This window comes from Poecilia latipinna, unplaced genomic scaffold, assembly GCF_001443285.1.
Source record: "Poecilia latipinna isolate Pla-1442-1.1 unplaced genomic scaffold, P_latipinna-1.0 Scaffold356, whole genome shotgun sequence".
NCBI lineage: Eukaryota > Metazoa > Chordata > Actinopteri > Cyprinodontiformes > Poeciliidae > Poecilia > Poecilia latipinna.
Genome location: NW_015112972.1, coordinates 45,001 through 67,538, shown reverse-complemented (window position 1 = coordinate 67,538; position 22,538 = coordinate 45,001). Strand labels below are relative to the sequence as shown.

The window sequence follows — 22,538 nt, the reverse complement described above, 5'->3', positions numbered from 1 at the left end:
TATCAGCGAGTCAAACATGGCTGCACACATTTCAGCCTCCTGTTTGATTAAAATCCAGAGTTTTCCTCTTTCAAGCTGAATGTCTCATATTCAGCTTCGTCCTTCTGCTGCTGCACGCCCACGCGTTCATGATGGTGATGTTTAGGTGGGAGGATTTCCTGCTTATCGAGTCTAGAGGTCAGAGGTCACAGCACAAATATATAGTTCCTCTAATGTGGGTGTAGGGAGGCCCTCTGATTACGGAGATAAACTTGCACGTTTGTGGCTTTCAGAGAGTTCATGCACTGATTGGCTAAAAGCACCGGCGTCCCCCAGGGCCGTGTCCTCTCCCCACTTCTGTTCTCACTGAAGGCAAATCAGATTTAAGACTAAATATGATTGGGGGGTCCTGACAAAAGTTGAAAAATATTCAACTTTCATGTGTCCAGTTGTTAGCCTGTGTGTCCAAGTTAAAAATCTGCATGAATGTCATCAGTCGCCTCTTCGCTCCGTAGGAGCTGATCATCACCGCCTCTTGGGTGTTGAGCTCTTTAAGCTCTTTAAACTCTTTAAACTCTTTAAGTTAGCTAGCTAGGCTATATTAGCTGCTAGCTAGCAGCAGCTTCAACCACCTCAAATATCTGCACAACTCAACCTTTGACCTAACAGAAAAGTCCTGCCAGGAAAAGAAACTACATGTGCGACATTAAACAGAACTTAAAACCCAGGCTTGACGTATTTAAGGCCAACCTACATTTTTTAAATGATTTTAAAACTTTTTGAAGATGGACTTCCTGCGTCAGGTCAGCTGGATGGACTGAGGTCTGAACTGAACCCAAACTATGGAAAAATCTGTCATTACATTAGAACTGTGTCCACTTTAAAAACTCTTATTAAAATAAATTTTTACTCCTTGGCCTTTGACACAATCTGAGACTTTTACTCTTCCTTAAGTTTTAGCATTTCATTGATCTTGTTTATTTTCTTTTGTACTTTCTAATTTGAATGCTTGTTGAATTCTTGGTGTTTTTAAAGTGCTTTATGAGAAAGGTAGTACTTGTGAAAGATCATCAAGGCTGACTTTCTCTCCATGAAACTTCGGTAACACTTTATTTGAAGGGGGTTGAATAAGACTGACATGACACTGTCATAAACATAACACCTGTCATGAACATGAATAAGCCTTCATGAATATTTATGACTGTTGTCATAAAGCGTCATTTGGTAAATTATGACACTTTTAATACAAAGTTGACATTATTCAAAATGTCTTTATGACAACTTGACATTAACCAGGAAATCATTACTGATATAAATTTGTTATAAAAGTTTTACTGATTGCACTTTAAAAATGAGGTAACTTTATGTTATTAAAGGTAAAGTTTAAACAGGTGTTAAAAATATTCCTAATTAATGCACTATGATGGAGGAAAGATATAAAAAAAAAGGGAGACAGAAGATCTGCGGCTTTTCTGAACATTTAGGAACAAAGTGAAGTTTGGTTGTGTGCCGCCTCAGAAGGAGCAGCCAGCTCCTGCGCAGTGTGTCTCGCTGTGGCATACTAAGCAGGGAAGGCTGTGTCATCTTTTCCAGCCTAATGAGCATCAACACTGCTTTATTCTCCTCCCTGCTAGCCTTTGTCCACGCCGTTTCAGATTTCAACACAAGGTCACAGTTATGAGGAAACATCAGAAGTGTGAATCTTCACCCAGATTTTAGAGCTTTAGTGTAAGCATATTGTGGAAGTGTGTTGAGTAATCTTTTTTTTGTCTGTAATTACTCTTTGAAGTGCTGCCAGTCTGCAACAATCTGATGTCCCAGGAGGAGCGAGAAGCAGCTTTACGCTCAACGTTTAAAATTCACAGCCAGCTCGTCTTTCATCCCGTCTTCCTGGTGGCGGTTCATCAGCAGCAGCTCGGTCTGATCTGAAGGATTCACAGTGAGTCCAGCACTCGACATTAAGGGCCCTTCAGCCCTGACCCCATGACTCCTGGAGAGAATCGGCCTGGAGGGAAACGTGACGAAGAGCAGCTGCGTCGCTCCTCCTCAAGCTTTTCTTCTGCTGCTGTTCCAGTTAGTATTCAGATGAAACATAATCTTCAGGAAAGTGCAGCTTCACGCTGGCGTTTATACTGGGAATATGGCTCTACACACTAGGAGGCATCACCTGGGGGGAGGCATTAGTGAAACAGCGTCAATTAGATGCAAACAAGCAAATCTGGTCAGCAGGAAGCAAACCCAAAATATGGTTGCTAATGAAGCTGAAGTTTATTCTAATGAGAATAATTAGGATAAACTCAAATTCAATCATTGTGTTTAATTTAAAAAATTACAAAAATGATTTGGTTGTAGAACACAGCTCTACAACCAAAGCAACAGATTGATTTTTTTTTTTGTTAGTTCTTAACATTTCTAATATACAACAAATCCAGTTTTATCCATTTCAATCAAACTCCAGTCCGTTTTGTTTGGGGAGGTCTGAATGCTAATCGAACCAACAAAGTGAACTCTGCTCCACCTCCAAGCCTCGGTCTGGGTTCGGTTGAAGTGAACTCCGGTTCAGTTTGAATGCATGTGAACGCCAAGCGGACTGGAGACCACTCCAAAAGCAGGAAGTGGACTACAGCACAGGGCATTCTGGGTAAATACAAACAAAGCTAATGGGCTAGCCTAGTGCTAGCTAGAAATGGCTCGTGGTTTTCTGCCTTCAACTGCTAAAATCTGATGGTACTCCATTTTAGTGTACATTTCAGTCAAAAATGAGCAATAATTAGCCTGAGGCTAAATATTTAGCTAACTAAATATGTGGTTTGAAGCTAAATATTTAGCTAGCTCGTTAAGTAAATATTTAATAATCTGATGTTAAACTAATATGGTGCTAATTGGTGAAATTTAAATCATAAAAAACATTTTTTGATTGCAGGATTGATTTATTTTCCAAAGCAAAAAATCAGATTTTCTCGTCTCATGTTTTATGGTTTTATCGGGAATCGTGTGCAGCCCGGCTCGTTTTGTCCTAGACGTTCTTCGTTTCCTCTCCTTGTTGTGAGATACGATCAGTGTTTGCTCTCCTCTGCTGGCTTTGCACTGGACGCACACCGCTAGATTCCTGATTAGACCAGGATCCAATTAAACCACACAGACACTGACTGTCAGAACTGAAATCCCTACAGAGACCATTTGGATCGAGAGCAGGAGGCTTAAACCGAAATGAAGAATTTACTCAGTTCAATGAGTCTGACAGAAAAGCAGGAACGGCCAATTTAAGGAAGTGAAATGGGAGCCTGACACTTCAGTCCAGATGTTGTGACGCTCCTGCAGCACCAATTAAGAGGAGAACAAAGGAAAACAGTTAGTGTTCAGGGGAAGATGTGTAAGTTTGGTAGAAATGCAGAAGAAGTGAAGCTAGAGCGCTATAATCTGAGAAACGAGGAGAGGCTGCATGGATTAGCTATCAGGCAGATAAAAGAGGCGGACTGAGTCTCTTTATCTGAAAACATCTGAAGCCAGGGAAATTTTTAGCTCTGTAACAGGAAGCATGATGCGTTTGGATTCAGATCAGCTCTGTTAGTCACGATGGTTTCTCTCTGGCAGCTCCAGTTATCTGAAAACAGAAAGTTCATCTCAACATGAGCGAAGCAAGGCATCCGTTATTAACAATGAGCGCTAACAAAGCTTGAACAAGAGGACAGAAATAATGTTCAGTGAATGATGGAACCAGAGAAACTTACAGAATGGATTAAAATTAGTTCTAGAAAATTAGCCCCTTAAATTTCCTGTGACCTTTATGATGAAAGGTTTGTTAGACATTTCATCTGAAGGGAATTTTAAAGCTGCAGATTATGTTGGATTGGAGACGTGAAACTTGTTGTGGACCAAATATTTTGCTGGAGTAGATTAACTGGACCCTTGTGATCCATAGAAGACTGATGTGTAAAATGTATTTGTTCAGATTCTGTTGGGTTCCTCTGATTTCAGAGAGCAGAACCAGAACATCTGGATTAGAACTGAGATTAAATTAAACAATGTACTGATGAGGGACAGCTGAGATAATCTGTTGGTTCAGTTTTAGTAAAGGGTATCGGAGTAAAGGTGGAACAATTTTCAGTTTTCACTTGAAAAGAATAAAAGAAAATATCATTTTGCTTTTACTCTGCACTGACGCTGTCTGTATTGGTCTATCATAAGATAAAATAAAAATGTAGATAAAAGTTAATGTAGTCTCGTCTGTCTATAAATATAGTGGCTCGTTTTGTTTTTGCAGAATATTGCAGAATGGCTTTATTCTGATCCCTGAAGAGTTAAAATGCTTACAGCGTATCTGGTGTTATTATGATTTGGTGATTTTTAGCGTTGCACCAACATGATGTCCTTCACCTGCGATTTGAAACAATAACCTTCCTTCCTGTTGCCCCTAACGGTGGTGATTGTTAGCAGAAAGACTTTTACTGTTCTGCGGTACCAGAGGGAGAGGACGTCGGGTCGAGGCGGTCCCAATGTTATTTTCCTCCTGCAGCCGAGGTAATAATGGGCCGTTCTCCAGAACCTTCCATCTGTGAAAGGATCTGTTCTCCCTCCATATTCTTCTTCTTCTGGTGTTTTAATATAATATCTCATGCAACCAATGTTTCACCTCCAGAAGGTTTCACCTTCTGTTGAGCTGAGAAGCAATTCTTGTATTCAAAACTCAACTTTAAACAGACTGATGTAGAAACTGGTGAAAGGCTGGTGTTTCAGCTGCTCTCTAGAAATATCACAGAAAATTTTGATTCAGTTAGAAATGATTCAATAAACTTACTAAAAAAGAGATATAACTGTGATAAAGAATCACAAGAACAGAAAACAAAACGAAGATAATCTGTAAAATACGATAATTCAGCAGACGACGTCCAGCCGGCTCTGATTAACGCCTCACTGTTCTTTAATCATGACCTTGGATCATCACACAATGAGGAGCCTGATGGTGACTCACACACACACACACACACACACACACACACACACACACACACACACACACACCCTGGCTTGTTAGTGTTCACAGTAATGATCAGGTTGGGGCCTAATACAGTCGGCCTGTTTGGTTTATTTCATCCTGCAGCATGTCAGTGTGACGTGTTGCATCAAAACTCAGGTTTGGTTTTGATGACCAAAATGAGTCCAAATGTTTTCCTTCAGCAGAGACACGGAAGTTAAATGTGTTTTCTGTTGGTAGTTTTCTCTTGTGCTGTTTTCCACATGTGCACATTAAAATACCGTCTCCAAGGCAACGTCAGAAAGCTTTAGGTTTCACACAGGAGATCACTTATAAGTTGTCTATATTTGTAAACGTGAACAACCACAGAAAAAATCAATTAATTTAACTGAAAGTGTGAATGTCGCCTCTGATGAAATGATTCATTATTAGAAGCATCTTTGTTTCTCCACCTATCACTGTTACCCATAAATCTTTAATTGGTTCAGACATCTGTCAAAGTGTTTCTGTACTGCACCTGCATCAAAAGCAAAACGGTTTAATGCAGCATGGAAACATCCACATTGTTCTGAACAATGCAGAGAAGGAGGATGAATTATTTTGTCCTGCTTTCCTCATATTTCTGTGTCGAGTTTCTCTGAGATCTAACAGCTAATCTGAGGCCAGACTGATGAATACTGAGACATAAAGTCACTGTTAAAACCTCCATAACGCCGTTTTTTGGTCTGGTAAGTATCTTCTTAACAAAGAGAGAGAGAGACATGAGGATTGATGCTCAGGTCTGATGTTCTGCTGAAATCCAATTTTTCTTTTGGACGTTCATTCATCCAGATAATAAAATCCAATAGCAATAATGGCTTCTGTGAGAACGTCAATGCTGTAAAAGTCTGCAGACGCTTTGAAAACTATCATTTAATTCCACACATGTGACGTACAGCCTGCCTTACGGCCCGGTCCCTCTGGCCCGGTTCTGAGCTGCAGAACTGGACCGCTTCCTCTGGTCAGAGTGAAAAGTTTGGGTGGAAACGTCCTGCTGTGGCCGGCTCCACAGCAGCATGCAAAGCTCGTTCCCAGGAGTTTCTGAGGGCTCGGGATAGATAATAACACAGAATTGAGTCAATATTTAATATGATCAGCGGAGCATAAAGAACAACGTGAAGCTGCTGACTCGGGTTTACCTCCAAACTTTGCCCCAAACCTCTGAACTTCTCATAAACTCACCAACCTGGTAGAAAACAGGTGTTTGTTGTCAGTTTCCTCGGTGAACTGTGACGCTCCGACAGCAGGAAGTTCCTGATCCGAGTTAATGTCTTACAAATGAACGTAAACATGAGAGGAAGGCCATGAACCTTCAGTTTCCATGAAAATCTGGATTAATAGTTCAGATCACAAAACATGTTCATGATTTTCAGGCTCTGAAAGAAAACAGGAAAAATCCTGACCAAGGTTATGAACTAAAACTAATAACTAATAAAAATAACCAAAACTGAAAACATTTTAGTTATCTGAAATAAATAAAACCGGTAATTAATGGTGAAAAACTATAACTAACTGTAACTATATTGTGTGTTTCAGAAACCTAACTAAAACATTCTGAAGCTTTAATCTTTGTTTTCGTGTTTATTAATCTATTTTTTAGCATTTTGAACTGATGTGAAACTGATCTTCTTTTGAAAGGAGAAGCAAAAAGGAAATCTAAACTGACTAAATCTGTTTTATTTACCTGAACTGGGGAAAAATGGCTCTTTACACTGTAAAAACACAAAAGTGTTTTTGTTGGTTTTATATCTCAATGTACTTGAAAAAAGACAAAATCAGCTTTCAAATAACTTTTCAAATTAGGTCAATAATTCCTTAATATTGATAATTATTGGTTTCATTGGCAGATTTTTTTCACTTACAATAAGATAGTTTCCATTTTAGTACCTCATCAATTACAGACCTCAATCTCCTACATCTAGCTGAAAATATACTTTTAAGTTAAATTTATCTTATTTGAAGTATACTCAAATAGTTGCACCATAAACTAGACCAAACATACTTGGTTAGATTTAGTGTTTTGCAGTGTAAAGGTTGACCTTAATGATGAGGTTAAACTTTTAATTTGGAGCTGTCACAGATGATAAAACCTCTTTCTCTTGATGTAGATCGTGAATCACACACTGCCGGAGTCACCCAAGTTTACCCAGCATCTGGTGGGACTTTGACCTTCGCCTGCATGTCGACAGACCCGGGAATCCTGGGAAAAATGGGGTTCAAAGGTCAGACTTGGCTCACATGTTACATCAGCATTTTATTTAACCGAGTTGTTGCTGTCGGCTGACATGTTGCAGCTTCCTGGGTGAGAGACGTCTCTGTTAGCGGAGCCGGACGGACCAACACCGAACCTGGAGAGCTGACTGCTGCAGGAGCAAAATGGCCGCCAAGTGACCCATCGCCGCAGGTAACGACAAAACCAGTTAGTATACAGTATAAATCTCTCCAATCAGTTTAAATTCTGTGCATTCAAAGTTTAACCTTAGTTGTTCTCTTTCATCTCTTTTATTTCTCTATATAAATCTGATTGTGCACCTCAGCATTTTCAGTTCAGTTTATTTCTATAGAGCAAATTCACAACAAACGTCTTGAGGCACTTCGCGAAATAAAAAGTCATTCCAGTCAGTGCATTAGGTTTAGTTCATTATTTAAATTAGTTTAAAAAGTTTCTATCTAAAGAAACCCAGCAGAGCATCGAGTCTAAATTTTGTTTATATTGTGATGATGTAAAAAAAAATAAAAAAAATAAAATAAAACGATTGTGTAATTACAGCATTTCCATTAAATACGAAACTAAATTAAAATCAGCTGCAAATAAGACTGTTCATGTGAGAAGTCATTAGAAAACATGCGGCGCCGTCATCCTTTAACTGCTTCCTGTCTTCTTCTTCTTCATGGTTTTGCCAGTGGAAACATCCGGTCGTTGATCATGAGGGCTCCCACTGCAGTTTTGTGAAATAAATCTGCTCTAGTGCCAAAACCTTCTTCAAAAAATTAGTTTTCTTTAATTGCTGCATTTCCATTAAGAAAATCTATTTTTGAAATGTCAAATTGGGCAATTATGTAAAACTTTACAGCAATTCCTCATAGCCAGCATGCACAGGGCGACAGTGGAGAGGAAAAACTCCCCTTTAGCGGGAAGAAACCTCCAGCAGAACCAGAACACAGGTCAGTACCAGTGGCCGTCCGCCTCGACCGACTGGAGGTCAGAGAAGTCAGAGCAGACAGGAACAGAAGAACTGAACCAGGAGAACTTTCTATGTTAGAGAAGTAAAATGTTAACAGGAAGAACGATGAGCTGAAGCAGCAAACAGAAGTCAGAGCAGGTGGAGCTTCAGAGAAACAACAGAAAACATCAAGTTTAAATAACAAAAGATGCAAAGTGGAGAGAAGAACGTTTGTCCTCCAGCAACTTGATGACAGGATAACCTGAGCCTTTAATCCTAGTCTAGAAAGTATTCAAAGTATCTGTTTGTAGAACCTCCAGAACCAGCAGTAACCCGTCTGGTACCGGCAGGTTCTGGAAGGAACACCTGGACCAATCAGATCCTCCGATTTTATCCTTTAATTTGGTCAATAATTCTCGTCGTGGTATCTATTTAGCTTAATTGTCTATTTAAAGCGTCTAAGAGCCTTAGCAGCGGTTAATGATTCACCTGGCATAAATAAAGACGTTTTAGTTTGAAAAGATTGTTTCCTCTCGCTACGTTTCGCTGCTTCAGCAGAATCCACTTCCTGTTTACACCGCCGCGTTTTTAGCTTGTCTGAAAATTAACTGGCAATGGAAGAGTTCAGATTGTTCCTGCTGGAAAATTTAGATCTGCTTCAAAAGAGAAACACCCAGGAAAGGAAGAAAAAACATTTAAATAATGACAGATTGAATCTCTACTGTGCAGGACGGTAATTACAACAGCAGCAGGTTTACATGAAACTCAGAGTAAAAATGACTCAAACCTGCTGAATTTTACCATATTCAAGCTTTATTGAGATTTTATGTGACAAACCAATAGAAGGCTGCTCATATTTGTGAAATGGAAGTAAGTGATCCACATTTTATTATTTTAATAAATAAAAATCTGAAAAGTGCGGTGTACCTTTGTATAGAACTGCCTTTTGCTCCCGTTACTTCTGGGGTCTTTTCCACCAGTGCTGCATGTCTAGAAATCAACTTTTTTATGGATTCTTCCATGCAGAATCTGTATGGACAGAAATATTCAAGTCTTGGCTCAAACTCTCCGTCAGATTTAGGTCTGTACTTTGACTAGGCCCATTCTTCTGTCTCCCTGGCATTGTTATCGTTTTCCTTTCTGAGGTTCTTGGATGGAACGTGATGATGATGATGGTTTGTGGCAGAACTTTGTTTTCAGAGTCTGTTATTACATTAAACATGTAAATATTTTTGAAGCGAACATCCCATAATCAGCTCCTTGCTGCTCTGTAAACACTCCTGCAACAACACTGTTATTCTGCTTACCGTTGCTTGGGAAACCCGTCCAGCTTTTGGAGATAGCCTGCAGGGTTCAGGTTTGTTTCCAAACAGACAGAAAACACTCGGATCGCAGCTCTGTGGAGGCTTAGGGCTCATTTTTATTCAAAATCTATTCTTTCTGATCTGATTCTGTGCAGAACTCAGTGAACTGATTCACATTTAATCTGATTGCGTAATAACCCTGCGGTGAGTTCAGAGATCCAGACGGGAGGTGAATGAAGTTTGAAAGTCCTCGCAGGTCATGCTGCTTTTATAAATACCAGCCTGGAGGCGGTCCAGTCCCGCCCCTCGGCCCGCTGGCAGCCTGGCTTGTTGGAGAAGGTGTCCGCTTTCTTCTGCCCCCTCAGTGGGGCGGTCAGATGTCCCTAACGGCCTTCATTCAAAGTTTCTTCTGACCATATGGCGACATCCAGAGGGAACAGAAAGGGCCGAGGGGTGCGAAGGGGACACTTTCCACTCGATGTATTAAAATATGAGTCTGCTGCCCGAGAGATGAAGAAATGTGTTTATGTGTTAAAGTGTTGCAGAAACCCCAGCTGGTCAGCATGGATCCTCCAGAGAAGGCAGGGAAGAGGCGAGGCGCCGCAGCGCCCGACGGCGGCTACGCCTGGCTCATCCTGCTCTCCTGCTTCTTCGTCTTCGGCCTGACCTTCGGTGTGATCAAGTCCTTTGGTATATTTTTTGTTGAGATCCAACAGTACTTTGAAACCACAGCAGCAGGAACGTCATGGATCACCTCCATCGCCGTGGCGACCATTCACATAGCAGGTAACTCTCCGCCAGCTCCTCGCTTTCCTCCAGTGAACCTCTGACGTTTTCATCATCTGAAAATAGAGGACAGAACGGCGGAGTATTAGGGCCAAGACAGAAAAATAAGAGCAAAAGGACATTTCTGCCAAAAAACTCAGAAATGTTTAATTAATCTAATTTTTTTTTTGTCTTTTCAAACTCAGAAAATTCTTCTTTTTTTAATTTTCTTGGTGAGAATTTACTCCTTCGTTTTCCTGTCCTCAGTGCTTTCCTCACACAGGAGAGCACTGAGGTTTTCATCAATAAGGTCTGCAAATAGAGAAAAGTATGACGACGTTTTATTCCATTGTCAATAGAAAAGGAAGAGTAAATGTATGCCAAAAACTCAATTTTTTTTAGATTTGTCTTAGAAATTTCCTAAAAAAATTTCTAAGTATGAAAAGTTAAAAGGAATTGATGGAAAAATCTCAGGAATCTTAGATTAGTTGCAGAAATTTTCTAGCAAAAAACAGTCAAAATATTTGACTTTTAGTACACTAAAAGTATTATTTTACTACACTTCAACAAACTACTTTTTGCTAAAAGAAATAAAGTAACGTTTAGCGAGTTAGCAAGTCCTAACTTGTTAACTCGGAAAATTAGCTCCGTGATTAGCATGTTAGCAGATAAGTTAAAATTTGCCCACCACTACATGTTGTGGTGGTTTATGATGACAAACTACGTGAAAAGTTTGTGAGTGAATGACTTCTGTAGGAGTCTCTGAACCCAGAGTTAAATAGAGTCTGTCAAAGTCTAATTTCGGTCTCTTGAAAGTTTTCTCTTCTTGTTTTTTAAAAAGAAAAATCCAATAAATTTTCTTTGAGCAGAAAGTCTCACTGCATTCTTCCTACTGTTGAAGTGTAAGCTAAATGTTAGCGTTTCTGTGTTTCAGCCCCGGTCTCCTCCGCTCTGAGTGCGCGCTTCAGCCATCGCGCTGTGGTAATCTCGGGCGGCCTCATCTGCAGCGCCGCCGTCGTGTTCGGCGCTTTGGCCCGCAGTCTGACTGAACTCTACATAACTGTGGGTTTCCTAAACGGTGAGTGAAGCAAACACAGAAAGATGAGGAGGTGCTCTGGTGGGTTTGGCTCCTGATCCGTTTGGTTGCTGCAGGTTTCGGCTATGCGCTGACCTGGACCCCCACCGTCACCATGCTGGGCCTGTACTTCGACAGGAGGCGCCCGGTCGCTAACGCCTTGGCTAGCGCTGGAGAATGCATCCTGACGTTCAGCCTCACGCCGCTGTTCCAGCTGCTGATCGACAGCTTCTCCTGGAGGGGCGCGCTGCTCATCCTGGGGGGGCTGCAGCTCAACTTGTGTGTGTGTGGCATGCTGCTCCGGCCCCTGAGGGCCCCAAGAGATGCTAACGTTATCAGGAAGGTCAAAGAAGAAGAGGAGAGCCTCCAGAAAGGAGACCTGGAGGAAACCAAGCGGGGCTTTCGATTGGAAAGTGAGCTGAACGTCCTAGAAATGAACGATCAGGAGACTGTGAAAGATTGTGTTGAAGTTCCTGATGAGACGTCCAGTGTGACCGGGAACTCTTCAACCGGTCCAAAGAGGACCCAACTGAGGACTAGAGTCCAGCACTATGTCGATTACACGCTCATCACTAATGGCCGCTTCATGGTCTACTCCATGTTCGGGGTGTTTGCGGCGCTCGGGTTCTTCGCGCCGTCGCTCTTCCTGGTTCCGTACGCTCGCAGCCAGGGGCTGAATGAGTACCAGGCGGCGGCCCTGCTGTCCATCTCTGCGGTGCTCGACCTCTTCGGCAGAATCTTCTTCGGCTGGGTGGCGAACCTGAGGCTGATTCAGACGGTACGCTCAGCATCATGGGACACAAGCAGAAACAGATCAGGGAGGGGGGGGGGGGGGCACTTTTTCAAATCACTTCTTATCTGTAAACCTACAGAAACTACACTAAATGTTTAGCACCAAACTAAAGGCTTAGTTATAAAGATAAATATTTAATTTATAGCTAAATACTTAGCTCATAGCTAAATATTTTGGTATGTATATATTACATATTAAACATTTAATATTTAACTACTAAATATTTATCTTCAAACTAAATCTATAGCTCTAAGCTTAGCTTACAAGCTAAATATTAAGTCTGAAGTTAAACCAAGTATTTCATTTTAATTTAAAAATTTAGTTAACAAGCTAAATAATTAGCTCTGAGCTAACTAAGCATTTAGTTAGTCCTGAGCTAGCCAAATATTTAATTTGCAAGTTATATATTTAATTTATAAATTAAATATGTAGCTTTCTCAGAAGATCCAGCTCTTATTTACAGCAGTATTCTTCCGGTTATTGGCAAGTGAATTTGCACATTATCCAAATATTCTAGCTAAATATGCTAGCTACATATTTAGCTTGCTAGCTCTGAATTTATGAATAACATGGTGAAGATATAGACCCTTCCTGTAGCATATTTTACCTTCACATTAAAATGTTCGTATGTGTTAATATTTACTATATATATTTAATAATTAATTAGTAAGCTAAATGTTTAGTTAGCAAGCTACTTATCTAGCTCTGTGCTAGCTAAATATTTCATAATCCACTTCCGGTGACTCAAATATTCATGCATCATGACAGGAAGTTGACGCGGCTCTGTTTTCTCTCGGAGCAGGTCCAGCAGCTCACCGCCACCGTGGTTCTGCTCGGCGCCGTGTTGCTGCTGTGCCCGCTAGCCTCCACCTTCCCGGAGCTGGTGGCGTTCAGCGCCGCCCACGGCCTGGTGTACGGCGCCACGGTGGCCGTCCACATCACGGTGCTGCCGGAGGTGGTGGGCGTGGAGCGGCTGGGCAGCGCGCTGGGCTTCTTCATGCTGATCCGCAGCAGCGGAGGCCTGCTGGGGCCGCCCGTCGCTGGTAAGCCCCGATGGTTGTCTCTTTTATATCGAGCTAAATATTGTTACCTAGTTAGTAAGCTACGTATTTAGCTCCAAACTATATACTTAGTCATCAAGCTAAATTTTAAGTTAGCTTGATGACTAACTTAAGACTAGTCAACAAGCTAGTTAGCAAGCTAAACATTTAGTTCTGAGATAGCTTTTATTTTGGTCGTCCACCGGTTTGGTTGTTTAGCTTCAAACTAAATATTTTTGTTAATTAAATGAATTAACATTAATTAAATGTTAATTAATTTAATTCTGACGTTTATAAATGAATTAACATGGTGAAAATATAACTTTTAAAAATAAAATGGAACTTTTTTCCTGTCACAAGCCAAATAACCCAAATTACTGCTGTTATTTTTTTACTGTGTACCTTTACATCTCCAGTTCAATGTTTAAAGTACTTTGGTCAAACCTTCACTCTTTTACAGTATTTCATTGCATTTTGATGGAGTAAATAAAAAGCTTTGTCCAGCTTTTAGCTTCATCGTCCAGTAAAACTCTGACAGAGACTTTTACTTCATGATTCTGTCAAACGTCTCACAGGATCGCAGTTTGAAATAATCAAAAGCTGCAGTGTTAATTTCATGGCTGTTGACTTTCTAAATGTTCGCTCATGCTGCTAAATGGATTTTCCCTCCAACTAACCTTATCGATTCCTTTAATTAGAAGTAAAAGTTTGGTTGGGTTTTTAAAAATATGAAGCAGGAAAAAACTGATGAAACATAATTTAAAATTGTTTACATCCTATAATAATAAATAGAACATCTCAGCATCTCATTGCTCTATTAGAGCAGATTCAATGATATTTAGTATCTTTCTCATTTGTATTTATGAAGTCACTTTTTATAACTCTTAGCAACTGGAAATTGATCATCTGTATATTAATAAGAAAAAAATTACTTATGGTCAACTTCTTCTGCACAAACACTCTACGCCTGGAGCATCCCGGCCTGATGGAGCAGAAAGTATCTGAATCAAACAACAGCCGTCATCTCAGCCGCTTTCAGCTGGACTTCCTGCAGAAACGCTCCTGCCTCTCATCAGTTTCTCCTTATTTTATTTTTGGCTTTGAATTTTTTCAGAAGTGCTGCACACTTTGATATTTTATTTTAGTCTCTTTTGTGGTAAAACTGATTTCAGATTAATCTGAGTCTGGAAGACTACAAATATAGACAATGACTTCCTATTTTTAACTCTGTCTGACAGAAGCTATTTACTTCTCTGACTTTGAAGACAAACTTCAAAGTCCTGCTCATTAAGTAGGACAGCTTCCATCTGTGTCCTTTTTCCTGTTTGTTAGCAATAATATGCAGTAGGTATATTTGCATTTCAGGATTAAATAATTTCTCATAAACTTCTTATTTCTGGCCCTTTTCTGCTTTCCGTTCAGGTTTCTTCATTGACAAGATGGAGAACTACGGGATGGGCTTCCTCATGTCCGGAGTGGCCCTCATCGTGTCCGCTCTGTTCCTCCTCATTCTGCACCAGATGAACCAGCAGAGTCAGAAAACGGCCACCGATGCTGCACTCACAGAGAAAAAGATCTGGAAAAAGTGTTTCTGTTAGAGGGAAAGAACCAGACATGAAGAACTCTGACTGCGGTTCATGTTCGGCTCTAATCTGGATCCAAAAATCAGCCGGTCAGCAGAGGTCAGAGCCGGTAAATTAGGTCAAGCTAATCATAATCTGCAGGATCAGCTCTGTGGTCAGGAACAGAAGATAAATGCTGCGTGAGTCGGTAAATGTTTGGGGTTCTTATGAACTCAGCTTTTTCCAACAATGCTTAGTAATTAATTGTATACTGGACAGTTTTCATGGTCATAGCGGCACGTTCAGATGTTTCCTAACAACCGTGGCTCCACTTAAAGAGAAATAAACAGTTATTGCAACGAATCATCATTACAAGAAAATATTCTACCAGGTTTGAGTTTATGTAACTGAAGCAATGTCGTTTCTAAAATGTAAGATCTAACATCAACTTTCATCTGTTTGTAGTTTTTATTAAACAAGTTCAGTTCCCCCGTGAGTTCAAGTTTAAGGAGAACTTGGACTTTTTTCTGGAGCTGAAAAAAAAACATTTTTATGCTCATTAAAAAAAGTTTTCTGTCAATTTTATTAAAAGTATAAACTGTTTCTCAACGTGGTTCTTCCTTTGTTGCTTCGTAAAGGTTTACTAAAGTTTAAAGCTCGTCTGTGGCGCCCTCTAGTGGCAGTCTGCTGACATTACAGCATTTATAAAAACAAAGCTGGGATAATCCAATAAGACTCTGATGATGAAATAATCTACAAAACACATCAAATTTTCATCAAGATTTCCCATCTTGATGAAACATTTTATAGACATTAAAGGAAAATTGGATCCTGCTGTCCTGTTTTCAACATCTGGAAAAGTTTAACTTCATCTGATGAAGAGTTTAAGATGAAGAAGTTAAACTTCATCTTAGTCTGGTCTGCAAACGGCAATGATTTCCTCCTGGTAAGGAAACATAGAAGAAATATAAAAAATGCCTAGAAAAGATCTGCAAGTCTGTAGATCAATACTTTATATTTAAAATCAATTCAGTTTATTTCTATAGTGCCAAATCACAACAAATGTCTCTAGTCACTTTACAGAAAAAGTAATTCCAGTAGATTACCAGTTACCAATCAGTGCATTATGTTCAGTTTATTATTCAAATTAGTTTAAAATATTTTTAAGGAAACTCGGCAGAGCATCGAGTCGTTGACTAGCAGCGTTCACTCCTCCTGACCAGCAGGGGGCGACAGCAGTTGCTTGTATTGTGTCATTGACTTTACACCAATGCCTCATGCTGAGCCTGCATGTAGCAACAATAGAGAGAAAAAACTCCTTTTTAACAGTGAAAAGCCTCTAGCAGAACCTGGATCAGTACCAGCAGCCGTTTGCCACGACCGACTGGAGGTTTGAAACCACAGAGCAGAGAAACAGAAGAACTGAACCAGGATTATTTTCTATGCTCGTAAAAAGTTTAAACCAAAACACGGTGAATCTACAGGAGTCGGTCAATGTTGAACTTTGAGTGGTGTCCATGCTGAAGGAGAAAGTTAGTTAGTGTTGGCTAAAAAACAATACAGTTCTCCAAAAATGTTATAACTTATGAAATGTGGGGAAAGACAGACAGTAAGCTGATGTTTGGTGACGGTAGCATTACCACACATTGAAACCCTACGAGCTTTGGAGATGTTCCTCCTCTGCAGCTGAATGTTTGCCACAGTCAGCCAAACTTTCATCTTTCATCACTGAACAATCAGAAGACCCAGACATACAAATAAACAAATCTCTCTGCATAAACGTACCATCACAAACTGTGGCAGGAGCTTCACAGACAGTAGCTCTCCCCCCAAACACACACACACACACACATAGAGAGAGAGAGAGATCCATCATAAAGCCAAAGTACTCACTGCAAAAGAAAACCACATCAAAGCCCACAAAGCTTTGATTTATCAGACCGGAACAAAAACGTGATCCATGTTTCATCACGGCTCTACGGAAAACCACACCCACACTCACACACCCACGCACACCCACACGCACGCACACAGTGAGCATGCCAGGTTACTGCTTGTTTGAACAGAGTTTTTACCTCAGTGAATCTGAGTTTAAATCTCAGCAGTTTAACCCAAATGATTCGGAACCCTCAGAGATTCAGGATGTTTCTGCTGATCCGGTAGACTCGGTTCTGTTAGGATCAAACTCCACCATCTGCTCCACCTCCAGCTGCTGTGGTTCTTTCTCTCTGCTCTGAGTCAAACCTACCTGTTCCCCTCCTGGCCTGTGGGGGCGCTGCACCAAGATCCACTGAAGGAAATGACACAAAAACCTCTGAAGACACTGAGAGCAACTTCCTTCTTCACCAGATGGAAACAAGATGGAGGCGTCAGATTTTAGCGGTTAGAGTATTTCTATTTAGTCTTTGGCTAAAGACCAGGAGCCATTTCTGTTGCTAACGCTAGGCTAGCACGTTTATTTTGGTTGTTTTTATCCAGAATGCGCTGCGCTGTAGTGCACTTTCTGTTTTTGGAGCGGTCTCCAGTCCGCTTGGCGTTCAAACCTGTTTTGGTTCGATTCTGTATTCACGCCTCCCCAAACGAACGGGACTTTTCTAGGCAGACGGTCTGGAGTTGAGTTAAAGCGGACCCAACAGGGCTGGTGTGACTGATGCAATCTGAGGCTTAGTTTTAACTGAATCAAGGAATTGATTTCTGATTGGTAGCAATGGTTGGAAGACCTCTCTGCCATCATCCCTCCACAGATTCTGTAATGATCCATGAGTCGCTTTATTGGTTTTGGATTATTTTGGGTTGTTAATGGTAGTGGTTCCTTTGTGTTGAGATTCTTCTGTGTTCGGTTCTCTATGTTTTGGTTTAGATTCATACTTTAGTGTTCATCTTTAGCCTTTGGTTAGGATCCTGCTTCATTTCCTCTGTGTTTATTTCCTGTACCTTCCCTCAGGTGTTCCTCCAGCTCCTTTCTCCTGATTACGTCACAAGATGGCGCCGGCATTTGACCTAATTACTACAGACAAAAACTGTGACGATCTTCAATTCTGTTTAATTTATGCTATTCTGTGAGAAATACTTATTATTAGAAGCCTTTGTGTGCACAGACAACAGTTTGTCTTTTTAAATTGTGTGTTTTATCGTGTCGGAGTGACTTTAGTTGAGCAGAACTGATTGAAGGTGAACTGAACTGACTCTCTAAGATGCATCACATAAATATGATGAATTAATAATTGCTGTAACACTGATCATGGTTTGTTCTGGAGAGTGTTTAAAGCTGGAGCATGGAACATTTTATTGAAAAAATATGTTTTTTCATAGTTGTCTGTCACCATGTCATGACCATATGTTATGAGACATTCATGACGGCAGAGCTGGAAGGGTTTCCCGTTTCTCTTGACCCCCAGGGGTGAATCTGAGGAATGTCACGGTTACCTGAGTCCAAAGGTAGCAGAGAGAGAGACAGGAGGCAGCAGAGCAAGCTAACGCTGAGCTAGCTGGGTACAGCATGTGGGCTTTTAAGGATAAACCAAAACCAAATTACGAAGGAAGACCTGCTGGGAACGAAAACCGCTGAACTCTGCAACAAGTGTCTGGCAGAACAAACGAGCGGGTCGCCTCCGCAGCCGAGCCCCGCTGCTCCAAACACAACCGACCGCTAAAAGACTCGCTCTGAAAATGTTTGTGTTCTGGGGGTTCTGGGTGATTTTTCAGAGCTAGAATAAATAACTTGAGCCAAACATGGTTGAAAGGTTAAAGAATGTGCAGACGTGGATCCTGTGTTTAGTGAGAGACTGCCAGCTCAACGTCAACATGCCACTTTCCTGAAAAATGACTTTAATTCTGAAAAAGCTGCAGGGTTTGGATCTTAGGATGAAAAATGCACCAAAGTTAGTTTGTTCTGCATTAATTTTGTATTTTCTCCCCCACTTTGCAAAAACAAGTCATAAACATGTCATCAGCAGTTCAAACTGCCGGAAAGTCATTATTACACCAACCAGCTTCAAAGTTTGCAAATGAAAACCAAAGCTGTGAATTTATAGCACTGTAAACGCAGATATTTTATTGTTTTATTATAAACTCTGAACATTGACTTAGCTGCTGGATTTAAAGGGATTTTAAGAGCCTGATGGAGAGGAAATTTCTCTGTTCTCATTTTAAACTGTGGCTAAATTCACAAACTTCCACAAACTTTGTTTAAAATTGTTTGCATTAAGTTCTTCACATTCCCACACTTCACAAAATCTAGATATTTTTAGTTTAGTTTTGGTTTTGGGTTTTGTAGTGCAAATATTTTTGTTAAACTTGAATGAGGCTGTAATGATTTCAAACTTCAAACTGTCTCATACAGATCAATGCATCAGCTGCTAAACATTTTGACACATAAACCTCTTTTGTTATGTCCACTAAATAAATCCCAGTCTGCTTTGCAGTGGGGCAGCCATGTTTTCTGTGATCCAGTGATCTGGAACCCGCTGAGGCCTCCAGACGTTTTGTTCCTGGAGGAAAAGCTGCGATGCGTCTTCGTCTCCAGAGAGGAAAACAACTCAGCTTTCATGTTCAGTTTGTGAAACGATTTTCCATCTGCAGCTTTAATCTCTGAGGCGTTCCTTTATCTTTTGTGTTACAGTAAAACAGCAGCATGTAGCCTGCTGGAATGTTAGCAGGCTGGGATGTTAGCATGTAGCCTGCTGGGATGTTAGCAGGCTGGGATGTTAGCATGTAGCCTGCTGGGATGTTAGCAGGCTGGGATGTAAGCATGTAGCCTACTGGAATGTTAGCAGGCTGGGATGTTAGCATGTAGCCTGCTGGGATGTTAGCATATAGCCTGCTGTGATGTTAGCATGTAGCATGCTGGGATGTTAGCAGGCTGGGATGTTAGCATGTGGCCTGCTGGGATGTTAGCATGTAACCTGCTGGGATGTTAGCATGCTGGGATGTTAGCATGTAGCATGCTGGGATGTTAGCATGCTGGGATGTTAGCATGTAGCCTGCTGGACATGTTAGCATGCTGGGATGTTAGCATGTAGCCTGCTGGACATGTTAGCATGTTCAGATGGATGGACCAATGGATGGATGGATGGGTTAGCAGAGTTAGCTTTGAGCTTCACTTCCTATTTGACATGAAGAATTTTCTCATGATAAAAACAGTTTAACGTTGTAAATCAACAAATAGCAGAGCTCTGGAAAGTAGCAATGTTTTCTGCTACCGTCATGAAACTCAGTTACCCCACCCCACCTCTTTCTGCCCCCTCCCCCCAGCTCCACTCGGTTAGTGGGGGTGGAGCCGGGGCCTCCCAGCAACAGGAGCCCGGCTCCTGGAAAGCTAATAATGACTGAGATTTGTGCAGGCTTACATTCCTTCCCTCCTTTCAGAGGGAGGCGGTGGGGTAAAATCGAGCTGTGGGGGTAAGAGAGGGTGGGCTGGGGTGGGGGGCGGCTTGTCCTAGTTTTTTAGAAAAAGCAACTTCAGAGATACTGGAGAAGGGAAACCCAGTGAGGCCCCTTCCTCTGAAACGCAGCACATGCCTCCGTTTAGCTCGGGTCACTGCCACTAACCCCCCATCCAAACACGTTACACAACTGCATGTGTTACCACGGCAACATGCATGTTTTCCTAAAAATTACTGCCTCTAAATAAGAGCTGGAGTTATTTCATAACACAAATCTGGTACATCAGCACAGGTGGAGACAAAGTTTTTATTTTTTAAAAACCTCGCTTTGCTTTTCATTTGTAGAGAACAGCAGCAGATCTTCCACTTTAACACTTTGGCTCTACGAGGATTTACACATTCCTTCCCACACATTCCTCTTTTTCTAGAAAATCTCTGAGATCTCAGAAACTTACTTGACAAAACTTTTGGACTTTTGAAACTCAGAAAATTTTGCCTCAGATTTACACGTTCCTTTTTCTCTAAGTGTCTCAGATATTTGAACCAAAGGGTCCAAATATCCTTTCATTTCTGGAAAACTTGTGATTAATCACAGACATTTCAAAATCAGGGAAAAAAAAATTGGAAAGAAAAAAGTTGGATTTATGATTTTTAAGCTTTAGAAATTTTCCAAAAGAAAATTTTCAAGTTTTATTAAGTCAATTTCTGAGATTAATTTAAATATTTCTTCTTTTTTTTTGGTGAAAATTTAATCCTCCATTTTTTCTGCCTACATTGGCTCTAATGTGGCGTTGTAATTTGTAATTTTATTGTAGTTTTGTTGTAGTTTGTACTTTTGTCAGTGCTGCTTTTTGATGGTTAACAGTTAAAATGAAGACTTTATCTCCCTGGAGACAGGCGTCCAACACGCTGAACTCATGATGTGTCTCCAGAAGCAGCAGCGGTGGGGCGGGTCGCAGTCGCTGCCCCTCCCCGGGTCGCCCCCCCTGCCAGCAGAGTGCTGCGGCTCTCTGATGCAGACAGCTGCTGCTTCATTTCCTCCTCTCTCTGTCTGGACTTTCCCCGTCTCTGTCTCCGCGTCCCGCTTTGTGATTCGTCGCTGCCTTCAGGACCGGCAGCAGGGAGCGAGGCCGGGATCCGCCGCTTTGGCTGGAAAGTTTGGGACAAGGAGGAAGAGGAGATAAATGCGTGCAGAGGAAGAGGAGGAGGACGGTCTGAAGAGCGAGCATGCCAGGCGCATTGGAGCTGCTGCTGCTGTCCCTGCTGGTCCTGTCCACAGGAAGTGATGTCAGGAGGAAGAGAGGACTCTCCCAGAAGGTAGGACAGTAATGTCTTGATGAGCGTCACATGATCAGCAGGTGAAAGGTCACAGCACTGCCAGACACTGCTGCCTCTGTTCACTTCTCACTTCACCGTTTCTCTGCAAAGGTGAAAGGTCAGGCTGACCAAAAAAACAACAGAAAGGGTTTTGAGTTGCAGGGATCTGGTTCAGTTGAGAGCGAAGACGGGAAATCAGAATCAGGATGAAAAATTCACCTTTTACTTCATAAATTCATAAAAGAATTACATTTATTATTTCTTTTTTATTAGAAATATTGCTATTTGTTTCTTACAAACCTTAGAAACCTGTTCATTACTTTACCACATATTTTCAGGTGTCTGGACTTTGACTAGGCCATTGTAACACAATAATAGAGTTTGATCAGAACCATATTTTGGCTGATTTTCCTGCTGGAAGCTGAACTTCCTCTCCAGTTTCAGCTCTCCTGCAGGTTTTCTGCAAACTTCATCCACCTTCCCTGTCCCACAGCATGATGCTGCCCACAGCACCATGTTGCCCGCAACGCGATGCTGCCCACAGCGCGATGGTGCCGGCAGCGCGATGCTGCCCGCAGCGCGATGCTGCCCACAGCACGATGCTGCCCCCAGCGCGATGGTGCCCGCAGCGCGATGGTGCCCCAGCGCGATGGAGCCCACAGCGCGATGCTGCCCGCAGCGCGATGCTGCCCACATCACGATGCTGCCCACATCACGATGCTGTCCACATCATGATGCTGCCCGCATCACGATGCTGCCCACATCACGATGCTGCCCGCAGCGCAATGCTACCCACAGGGCGATGGTGCCCACATCACGATGCTGCCCACATCACGATGCTGCCCGCAGCGCGATGCTGCCCACAGGGCGATGGTGCCCACATCATGATGCTGCCCACATCACGATGCTGCCCACATCACGATGCTGTCCGCATCACGATGCTGCCCGCATCACGATGCTGCCCGCATCACGATGCTGCCCACAGCGCAATGCTACCCACAGGGCGATGCTGCCCACAGCACGATGCTGCCCGCAGCGCGATGCTGCCCACATCACGATGCTGCCCACATCACGATGCTGCCCGCAGCGCGATGCTGCCCACAGGGCGATGGTGCCCACATCATGATGCTGCCCACATCAC

The 22,538-nt window shown here is 41.9% G+C and overlaps 2 protein-coding genes across 6 annotated transcripts in view; both read left to right on the top strand.

Moving 5' to 3' along the window:
• Nucleotides 1–6,823: 6,823 nt before the first annotated feature.
• On the top strand, nt 6,824–15,407 carry LOC106949654 (monocarboxylate transporter 13). Of its 3 annotated transcripts, XM_015036057.1 has the most exons (7): nt 6,824–7,215; nt 7,288–7,412; nt 9,999–10,247; nt 11,161–11,304; nt 11,379–12,079; nt 12,897–13,137; nt 14,557–15,407. In XM_015036057.1, coding segments are annotated over exons 2-7 (1,512 nt in total). In that variant the 5' UTR covers nt 6,824–7,215; nt 7,288–7,411; the 3' UTR covers nt 14,733–15,407. The 3 variants fall into 3 exon arrangements, with proteins under 3 accessions (XP_014891543.1, XP_014891544.1, XP_014891542.1); XM_015036058.1 differs by having other exon boundaries at nt 6,824–7,397; XM_015036056.1 differs by lacking the exons at nt 6,824–7,215; nt 7,288–7,412 and having other exon boundaries at nt 7,798–10,247.
• A 4,767-nt stretch (nt 15,408–20,174) lies between these two features.
• wfdc1 (WAP four-disulfide core domain 1) overlaps nt 20,175–22,538 on the top strand; it is a 23,094-nt gene continuing 20,730 nt past the window's right edge. The window contains exons 1-2 of one of the 3 annotated variants that reach the window (XM_015036054.1): nt 20,175–20,372; nt 21,190–21,397. In XM_015036054.1, the coding sequence (XP_014891540.1) occupies nt 21,308–21,397 (90 nt within the window). In that variant the 5' untranslated portion in view covers nt 20,175–20,372; nt 21,190–21,307. Of the gene's footprint in view, nt 20,373–20,799; nt 21,398–22,538 lie in introns of those variants that run through there. The other 2 variants (XM_015036052.1, XM_015036055.1) reach the window with 2 other exon arrangements.